The sequence below is a fragment of the Crassostrea angulata genome, chromosome 9 (genome assembly GCF_025612915.1).
Source record: "Crassostrea angulata isolate pt1a10 chromosome 9, ASM2561291v2, whole genome shotgun sequence".
Taxonomy (NCBI): Eukaryota; Metazoa; Mollusca; class Bivalvia; order Ostreida; family Ostreidae; genus Magallana; species Magallana angulata.
Window position 1 is genome coordinate 34,747,270 of NC_069119.1, and position 11,440 is coordinate 34,758,709.

The following is an 11,440-nucleotide window of genomic DNA, read 5'->3' on the forward strand; positions in this document are numbered from 1 at the left end:
GAAAATATTGAAGAGAGAATACATTTTTAGAAGAAAGAGAGAAAAGGAAGAGTATATGTATAGCATAGAAAGTCTCAGAGAGAGAGAGAGAGAGAGAGAGAGAGAGAGAGAGAGAGAGAGAGAGAGAGAGAGAGAGAGTACATGTTCAACAGTCTTTCACTTCCTCTCCTATTAGTTCTCAGCTAGCATGCATGCTTTTTTTCTCCCTCTCTCTCTCAGACTTTCTCTGCTAACCCTTTACTCTTTTTAGACATGTGCTGTTGCTCTCTGTTTAACAGAGAGAGAGAGAGAGAGAGAGAGAGAGAGAGAGAGAGAGAGAGAGAGAGAGAGAGAGAGAGAGAGAGAGAGAGAGAGAGAGAGAGAAAGAGAGAGAGAGAGCAATAGAGATGGAGTAAATATTAAGTACAAACAGTCACAGAAAGAAGGAGAGAGTTAGAGAATGAGCAGATAAATATTCTAATGAGATAGATAGATTAAAACAGAGAAAGAAAAGCAAAAGTGCATGTTTAACAGAATGTCTAAGAGAGAGAGAGAGAGAGAGAGAGAGAGAGAGAGAGAGAATGAGAGAGAGAATGAGAGAGAGAGAAAGAAAGAAAGAGAGAGAGAAAGAAAGAGAGAGAGAGAGTCATATTTTGGGCCATTTGTTAAACAAGTTGAATATTTCTGTAACAGGTATATTGATGAATCACTATTTATATGAATCATTATTATCTTTGTAGGAATAATATATTATTCCATTAAAAACATATTTTAAATGAAAACATTCCTAATAAAATTTGATATTGATATATGGAAAAAATGGTGGACTTCATTTATAGCACTTTTTTTTCATTAAACAGGTTGTGAAATTGAGACCTAGTCCCTCCACACAATGGAAACAGCAAGCACTCCATGTAAAGTACATCAGTGTTCTAAGTGTCCGGGGGACACAGAGTACTATTGTGTATCGTGTCCATGTGATCTGTGTCCCCAGTGTAAAGAGAACCATGTAAAAGATCTCCAAACAATAGACCATGATGTTGTGTCACACCGTGATAAAATCAACTACATCCCAACACAAGAGATCTGTGTGAGACATCCTAGCAAAGTTTATACAAAGTACTGTGAACCTTGTCAAGTTCCTACCTGTTACCACTGCAGAAAGCATAGAAATCACCGACAACTAGATGTTGGAACATCTTATGAAACAAAGCGACAACAACACAGAGGAACCATTAACACCATCAGTAGTGAGGCTCTCTTTTACAGACCTGTTCTCCTGCCAGGAATCAAAACTGATTTCAAAACCTGTCGCACAGAATTTTCCCTCTATCAATCAGAGATGTTAACAAAAGCCCAAACACTGAATGATCTCATTGACTATATACAAAACGATTTCATGTGTAATGTGTTTTGTGACTTTAATTTCAAACACAGATGTTTAAAACAGAAGAAAGAAATGATCATACATATTGTCAGCCTACAGAGATATGTACACATAAATGAACAGAGGAGAGTAATCAGACCGCTACAATTTCTCTCCTCCATAAAGAAAGCCATCCCCCAGATACATCCTACACTCCACACCAGCCAGCTCTCCATGACTAAGTCACTTAACAAGGAGGATGTGATGGAGTCACTGAGTGCAATCCAAATCACAGAGAGAGGAAACCGACGCGTAGGAAACCAGTGTCTGCTGAAACTGACGTCTGGCCCTGAGTTCCATCAATCTTTCACAGTGACAAGTGTTTATTGTTGTTTACACATTTTCTGTGTGACATCAGACCGGGTCTGGGTCAGTGATTATGAAAACAATTTCATCTTGACAGACTCAACAGGTGTCCCTCTACATCGTGTGGAGGATTCATGTAGTAATTGTAGAGGATCACACACAGTGAACAGTGAGAGTGAACTGATTTATATAGATGAGGATTATAACATCAAGGAACTGTCAAAGGATATGAAAACAACCACCACATTTATAGAGAGAACAGACTCTACATGGGACCCATGGTGTGTGTACTGGTCCCCGTCCACTGGGGATTTACTGATTGGGATGCGTTATAAACATATACATACAGAGACAGGCAAGGTAACCAGGTACAACCAGAGTGGAGAACTGACACACACCATACAACTTGACAACACAGGACGGATACTGTATAGACAACCTAACTATATAACAGAGAACTACAATGGGGATGTCGTGGTGTCTGACTATAGTGCTGTAGTGGTGACAGAGCGTGGAGGAAGACATCGTTTCTCCTACACAGGACATCCAACAGGATCAGGACTAAAGCCACTAGGAATCTGTACTGACGCGCTGTCACACATCCTGGTGTGTGATGAATGGACCAACACAGTACAGATGTTGGATCAGGACGGTCAGTTCCTGTCACATCTATTGACAGAATCACAAGAGTTGGATGAACCATGGAGCCTGAGTTATGATGTCAACACTCACCGTCTCTGGGTTGGATCACAGGACAACATCAAGGTGTGTGTCTATAGGTATATCACCAGACAGGACGCTCTGACAGGTAAGTCTGAATCATCATCATTGATGTAGTATATATGTGTTAGGTATCATACAGGTTTCAATGAGATTTAAGTATACCTTAGTTAATTTTGTTATATCACAAAAGTCATATTAAATTATTAATTCAGTTTACATCTATTTCATGTGATTATAATTCATACATTAGTTATATATCTATGTATTTGTTATTCATTATTACATGTATGTACATGTTACCATATGTATTTTATTGCTCAAACTTATGTGAATAAGAAGATGCAACCGATATCATGGCTAAAAAAATAAGTTATTCAAGAGGAAGTAATTTTAAGTACCGGTAGTTAAATGAGTTCGATAATTACTAAGGGTGCAACGATACGCTTGCCTCACGATACGATACGTATCGCGATAAAGACAATACGATACGTATCGTGATACTTTTGATGTGCTTTTAAAAAATAACAAATAAACAATTACGCATACGTTGGTATTGTTTAATCTCCAACTTTTAGTTACATCTTTTTTCCCCACATAATTTTTCCTAATCAGCTGTATAAATATCAGAATGTCAACATGATCTGCACAAGGTAAAATTCTAATGTTGACATCAATATCATTATTTCAACACTGACAACAATTAAATTATTTATGCTCTTATTATAGATGTAATGAATTTTCTGAAAGCAAATTATTTAATAACTAGGATGACATTTGAATTTAATTGCATTTTTGCGCATGTAGGAATGTGGGATTAATTTCTTGCGATAACAAACAAATGGATGGATAATGCTGTTTCATACGAAGTACAACACGCATGTCGTTTGTTTTTAGGAAAACGTCTGCAAAGTAGTACTTACATGAAGAAACACTCAGTATGGGAAATTTGTTAACCAATTTCGTTTATCCTATAAAACCCAAAATGTTACCATATCGAAGATTTATGGGATGCACTGTAGCAGGGGGCAAAAATAATGCAAAGCACGTTTCAACACCGGAAGCCATTTTGAAAATATAATTTTCAAACCAATTCGGACAGATAAAAATATTCCGGATCGAAATAGTGAGCCGCGGTATAGCCTATAGTATCGTTACATTGAACCGTAGCATATTTATACCGTGATATACCGTCTCACGGTTTATCGTTGCACCCTTAATGATTACTTTAATCAGATTATTTGATTAACTTAATCTACTCCTTGTAACATTACAGGATGAGAACTCTATGTTTAATGTTTGTAGATCAAAGTCGTGTGATGGAGTCACTGAGTGGAATCCCAACCCCAGGGACAGAAAAACCACAGCAAGGGAACCAGTGTCTGCTGAAACTGGTGTCTGGTCCTGAGTTCCACCAATCTTTCACAGTGACAGGTGTTGATTGTTGTTTACACATTTCCTGTGTGACATCAGACCGGGTCTGGGTCAGTGATGATGAAAACAATCTCATCTTGACAGACACAACAGGTGTCACTCTACATCGTGTGGAGGATTCATGTAGTGAGGTTTTATCTCATGATGATATATTTGGTAATGGATTACACACAGTGAACAGTGATAGTGAACTGATTTATATAGATGAGGATTATAATATCAAGGAACTGTCAAAGGATATGAAAACAACCACCACATTTATAGAGAGAACAGACTCTACATGGGAACCATGGTGTGTGTACTGGTCTCCGTCCACTGAGAATCTACTGGTCGGGATGTGTTGTACACATATAGAGACAGGCAAGGTAACCCGGTACAACCAGAGTGGACAACTGACACACACCATACAACATGACAACACAGGACGGGGACTGTATAGACAACCTAACTATATAACAGAGAACAACAATGGGGATGTCGTGGTGTCTGACTTTAACTTTATCTCTAATTCTGGTGCTGTAGTGGTGACAGAGCGTGGAGGAAGACATCGTTTCTCCTACACAGGACCTCCATCAGGATCAGAACTACAGCCACTAGGAATCTGTACTGACGCGTTGTCACACATCCTGGCGTGTGATGATACAACCAACACCGTACAGATTTTGGACAAGGACGGTCAGTTCCTGTCACATCTACTGACAAAATCACAAGAGATGGGAGATCCATACAGCCTGAGTTATGATGTCAACACTCACCGCCTCTGGGTTGGATCACAGTACAAAAACAAGGTATGTGTCTACAGGTATATCACTAGACAGGACGATCTGACAGGTAAGTCTGAGTCATTATCATTCACATTAATTAGATATAGATAACTAAGACACACAGTCTGTGGTAATTATCAGCCAATAAGTTACATGTAAGACATGTTTATCTGTGTGATTGTTTGTCAATATAAACAGCTCATTGTTACAGGGTTAGCTGTATCTACCAGTCATTTGAATTAATTGTTTATGAATCCAAAATAAATAAAATCTAAGTGCACTTTTTCATTAATTAGCGGTACAGTCACGTGCCGATGTATTTAGTTAATTAAAATACATGTCATTGTAATTAATTAAGGTCTTCCGTTGGAATGTTTTCGTAACGTTTCTTCTTTTTTTTCCCCACAAATATTGGTGCACGCGATTTCTCAGAAACAAATCGGCTGATTTTGACAATTTTTTCACAGATGATTGCCAGAGGTCATAATTAAGGTCTTCCGTTTCCAACGGAAGACCTTATAGTTTTCGTACTGTTTCTTATTATTTTTTCTCTCCAAATTTTGTGCACGAGATTTCTCAAAAATTGGGTACGAATTTTTATTCAAAATTTTCATACATTTTGATCTGAATCTTTTTATCAGTTGATATTTTGATAAGACATATATAACAAAAGTAGTAGATAATCAAACGTTCCTTCCAACAAAATCAAGAAAAAGGGGCTGGCCCCTTTTTTTAGGGGCCAAGACACTTGTAAACTCTATTCAAATAACTTAAAAAAATAAAGAAAGTGTAATGCATTATAGAAGCAAAGTTGTTGATCATAACAATATCTATCAGGAAAAATCATTGCCACGCCCATTCGTTACGTAATTAGGGATTTTTGGGGGCCAAAGTACTTAAACCTTGACGCAATATATCGAGAGAAGGAGACATATTTTTTTAAACATTGTAGAAGAGAAAATGTTTGCATTGATGATTTAAACTGATTCCATCAATCAAAATACCAATGTCTGTCCCCATTAAGGATCTAGAGGGCTGGCCCCTAAAATATTCTAACATTTGTATCTCAAAAATGATAAACAATTTTAAATAGGTGTAAGAACAAAAAATGTTAGAATTTGTGAGACCTTTCGATTTAATTTAAGAAAAAGGGGCTGGCCCCTTAAGTTAGGGGCCAAGACACTCGTAAACTCTATTATAGATAACTTAAAAATGATAAAGATTTTGTAATGCATTATAGAAGCAAAGTTGTTGATCGTAACAATATCTATCAGGAAAAATTGTTGCCACGCCCATTTATTACATAATTTGGGATTTTTGGGGGCCAAAGTACTTAAACTTTGACGCAATAAATCTAGATAAGGAGACATATATTTGTTAAGCATCGTAGAAGAGAAAATGTTTGCATTGATGATTCTAATCGATTCCACTAATCAAAACACCAATATCTGTCCCCATTAAGGATCTAGAGGGCTGGCCCCTAAAATATTCAATCATTTGTATCTCAAAACTGCTCAGCAATTTTTGATGAGTGTCAGAACAAAAAATGTTAGTATTTGTGAGACCTTTCGATTGAATTCAAGAAAAAGGGAGCTGGCCCCTTAAATTATGGGGCCAAGAATCTTGTAAAGGCTTTAACACATACCTTAGAAACAATAAAGAATTTGTAATGCATTATAGAAACAAAGTTGTTGGTCGTAACAATATCAGTTTGTAAAACGCATTGCCACATCTATTGATGACGTAATTATGAATTTTCGGGGACTAGAATCTTAAATCTTTAATGTGCTGCATGTGATAAAGCAAAACACTTTGTTAAGCATTTTAAAGGATATTGACAATCGTATACATTATCTAATATGAAGTAGTTGAGGGGGAATCCTGAAAATTCTTCAATATTTTAATCGCATCGTTTAAAATTTGAACGGAAGACCTCCTCGTTACTCGTAACGAGATCGTATCTAGTTCTAGATTTTTTTTGAAATTTTGAAATCGTCACTTCCGATACCGAGTTTTGGCCGATTTTCTATTTTTTGTACGACTTATTTTGTGCAGAGCTGATCTCAAAAACTATTAGAGATATGAATACGAAATTTTTAGGATAGGTAGTCTATAGTTTGAAGTTGTGTACTATTATGTTGTTTTACACCAGTGGCGCCCTTTCTTTGAGCTCGCCTAGGCACGAAAATTTGGTAATAATTTTCATTCAAAATTTTCATACATTTTGATCTGTATCTTTTTATCAGTTGATATTTTGTTACGACATATTAACAAAGGTGGTAGAGAATCGAAAGTTCTTTCCAATAAAATCAAGAAAAAGGGGCTGGCCCCTTTATTTAGGGGCCAAGGCACTCGTAATTTCTATTACGAATAACTTGAACATGATAAAGATTTTGTAATGCATTATAGAAGCAAAGTTGTTGATCCGTACAATATCTATCAGATAAATCATTACCACGCCTATTTATTACGTGATTAGGAATTTTTAGGGGCCAAAGTACTTAAACTTTAAAGCAATATATCCAAAGAAGGAGACATATTTTGTTAGGCAAATTTAGAAAAATAAATGTTTGCATTGATGATTCTAATCGATTCCACTAATCAAAAGACCAATGGTTATCCCCATTAAGGATCTAGAGGGCTGGCCCCTGAAATATTCAATCATTTGTATCTCAAAATTTAGATACACGTAAGAACAAAAAATGTTTGTATTCTTAAGACATTTTCAAAGAAATCAAGAAAAAGGGACTGACCCCTTTGATTTGGGGCCAAAATACTCGTAAACTCTATTACAGATAACTTAAAAATGATAAAGATTTTGTAATTCATTATAGACTGAAGTAAAATTGTTGATTGTAGCAATATCTATCAGGTAAAATCATCGCGAAGCCCATTTATTACGCAATTGTGGATTTTTAGAGGCCAAAGTACTTGAACTTTGACGCAATATATCTAGAGAAGGAGACATATTTTGTTAAGCATTGTAGAAGAGAAAATATCTGTTTTGATGATTTTAATCGATTCCTCTAATCAAAACATCAGTGTCTGTCCCCATGAAGGATCTAGAGGGCTGGCCCCTAAAATATTCAAGCATCTGTATCTCAAAAATAAACAACAATTATAGATACTTGTAAGAACAAAAAATGTTAGTATTCGTAAGACCTTTTGAATGAACTCGAGAAAAAGGAAATGGCCCCTTAAGTTAGGGCCAATATACTCGTAAAGTCTTTTACACATACACATGTACCTTAAAAACGTTCAAGATTTTTTACTGCATTATAGAAACAAAGTTGTTGATCGTAACAATATCAGTTTGTAAAACTCATTGCAACACCCAGTGATTACGTAATTAGGGATTTTAAGGGACTATAATTTTAAATCTTTAATGTGCTGTATGTGAAAAAGCAAATCATTTTATTAAGCATTTTAAACAATATTGACAATCGAATACATTATCTGAAAGGGAGGAGTTGAGGGGGGGATTCTGAAATTTCATTGATATTTTAATCGTATCGTTTAAAAATTGAACGGAAGACCTACTCGTTACTCGTTACGAGATCGTATCTAGTTAATCATATATATGTATAGTGACACATGTATTTGTAATTTGTTGTGTTACGAGTACATAGAGATTGAATTGATTTAATCAATTACAATACATCATAACTATTGTCTATGTAAATAGTTTAAATTTATTTGTAGATGTAGTCCTGTCTTGCATATACTGTATGATATTAATTAACAGCTGATTAATGCCTTGTTGTAGATGAACACAGACCCCGTCCTGATGGGGATGCCATGTTCAGCTCATCAGCTGTAGAATGGAGATAGCTTGGATATTGACAGGTTGTAAAAGTTTCTGTACAAATCTAGTCTGCTCTCAAAACCACACTTGTTGTTTGTCCCTTTGTTCAACATCTGCAGCTGAAATTGACCTGTGTATAATTCACATGGACTGTAATACTGACTCCTGTTTATTTCACACTTTATGATCATCCAAACATGGCTGTCTGTTGCTGAGTGTAGAATTAAAGGGACTTGGACACGATTTAACTTAACATTTTAAAATTTTATTTTTCCATTTTCAATGTTTATACTGATAAATATAGAAGTTTAAAATGCTTGTCAAAATTTGAAAGTCAAATATCAAGTTATAAGCCAGATACAGAGTTCACAATTCTTTGTTTTGTAAACAATTGTCATTTTTACATATGTGTTGTATTTGTGTAAGTTTCAATCAAATGTATCTTTCTTTTGTTGATAATAGTATTTATGAAGATATTGAATTAATTTAAATTGTTTTTTACATGTAAGTTTGTCTAAGAAATGGTAATTCTCTACATTACATTTTTTGTAAACAACTATAAGACTCGAGCTTTGTTTACAATTAAAATCAAATCTTACCTCTGTATCTCGCTTGTAACTTGACTTTAACTTTCAATATTTTGGTCAATTATTTAAAAATACACCAGTAAACCATTTTATACAGAACAAATAAAAATAAAATTTTTGATCTCAAATTGTGTCCAAGTCCCTTTAAATGTAATTGAAATGGACTGCCGATACAAATTGAATAATAAAAAAATAAATAATTAATCAATAATACTTAATGCTTAGATTTATCTTTATTTTATTTTTTTCACCATTAGATATGTAAAATGCTATTGAAAACAATCATTGTGGATTCCTGACCATAGTTTTCCATTTAAAGTATCTAACACAGTTTATAGAAAAAGAAATGGATACTGGTATCTTATTCAGTGATGCAACGGACCGTGTGTTTATAGCTCCACACAAACTTATTTAGTGATATAACATTAACAGGCCATGTGTTTTTAGCTCTACGCAAACTTATTCAGTGATGTAATGGACCGTGTGTTTATAACTCCACACAAACTTATTCAGTGATACAACGCCCGATTAACGGACCGTGTGTTTATAGCTCTACGCAAACTCATTCAGTGATGTTACGGATAGTGTGTCATGATAAAGCTTTTCGCAACCTTATTCAGTGATATTACGGACCGTGTGTTTATAGCTTTTCGCAAACTTATTCAGTGATGTAACGGACCATGTGTATATAGCTCTACACAAACTTATTCAGTGATATATCGGACCGTGTGTATATAAAGCTATTCAGTGATATAACGGACCGTGTGTTTATAGCTCCACGCAAACTCATTCAGTGATGTTACGGATCGTGTGTTTATAGTTCTACACAGACTAATTCAGTGATATAACGGACCGTGTGTTTATAGTTCTACACAGACTTATTCAGTGATATAACGGACCGTGTGTTTATAGCTATACACAAACTTATTCAGTGTATATAGCTCTACGCAAACCTTGTAATGATGTAACAGACGATGTGTTTATAGCTCTACATGACCTGCTATTTTAGGTTAATCTTTTTCCCTTTATCTTTTTGTCTGATAACTTGTTTTGAATTTTTTTTGAGAAGTTGTCAAATACATACAACCATTGCAAATGTAGGAATGTTTGATCACTGTTTAAATAATTTAAAGTTAATAATTGTAGCTGATAGATATGATATTGGTCATTGAATTCATGAGTAAGCATTAAATATAGATATGACTCTTGTATGTGTACATATATAGAGAATTACACCTTAATTTAGTAAGTTTAATGGCGCATTGTTATTTTAATCTTATCCATCTTGGGCACAGCTTGTTCAATTTATTTAAATTTATCCAAAATATATATTAGAAATTGAAATAAGTAAATTTAATGTTGTTCGAACTGAAGTACAAACTGTTCCTGTGGCTCTAGTACAACAACAGTTTATCAAGTGACATTTCTTGAAATGAGAATACATTTCAATGTTAATATTGATTTTAATGTCATCTCTGAACTGAAAGTTAATTCAGCTTCTTTTTTATTGGTGCAGTAAGTAGCTTGGTACGTTACACAGTTTTTGGTGTGCACAGATACTGCATTTTTGCGGTTCATGTTATGTTTTTTTTTTCCAAATAATCTCCTTTATGACTCATATATGACGTATATGAAAGTGAATAAAATGCATCTAATTATCCATATAGTTGTATCTTTTTATTAGACCCTGTGCAGTTTACCAAAGAACAATAATGGATCAAAATAATTTTCTGAGCATCGTGAAATCTCCCTCAATATGATGACTCATCGTGTACATTGTATAAAAAGCACGATATGCATGATTTTATTTTAAAAGGGGCATAACTCCTCCAAAATCTGTCATATCAAATTTTCCTGCAAGAATGCACTTCTATACTTTTTTTAACGACAATAAAATTATAAATTGAAATGTGCATGCAAGAACTAGCAAAAAATGATGGAATTAGTAATAACTGGTATTATGCACATTTACGCATTATGTCTAACCTACAAGGCTTTACGTAATTCCCAATCTAATTAAAATTAGACATTCTGAATCTGCTACCTCTTCTCAAACGGTAGAGAAGCGGTAGCGGATTCAGAACGTCTAATTCTAATTAGATTGCGTAATTCCGTGCAGCGGTTTGCGAGGAGTTGCTCTTAGAAACTGTTCATTACTATATTGAATAAGTGAAGTCGAATGTTTGTGGTAATGTGAAAGATCGAAAAAAAAATTGAAAAAAGGAATTGGTTTTTAATGTGAATATTTTTTTTACGTAATTAGAACTGAATCAAAATAAGAACGAGTGATAACTTATAAATCAATAAGCATCCTGAGAGTAGAACCATTGATACCAGATCTTTGATTTTCGGTAGGGGGGGGGGACTATCTTTTTCTTGCACCATAACACGTTTAAAATGACGCTGGTTTCAATGACAC

The 11,440-nt window shown here is 34.8% G+C and overlaps 2 protein-coding genes across 2 annotated transcripts in view; both read left to right on the forward strand.

Annotated features, from left to right (window-relative positions):
• LOC128163538 (ras-associated and pleckstrin homology domains-containing protein 1-like) overlaps positions 1-11,440 on the forward strand; it is a 188,930-nt gene that overhangs the window by 23,087 nt on the left and 154,403 nt on the right. The window lies entirely within an intron of this gene.
• On the forward strand, positions 848-8,704 carry LOC128163541 (uncharacterized). The gene is made up of 3 exons (XM_052827171.1): positions 848-2,519; positions 3,737-4,696; positions 8,396-8,704. The coding sequence occupies exons 1-3, from the start codon at positions 872-874 to the stop codon at positions 8,458-8,460; spliced, it is 2,673 nt and encodes an 890-aa protein (XP_052683131.1). The 5' UTR covers positions 848-871; the 3' UTR covers positions 8,461-8,704.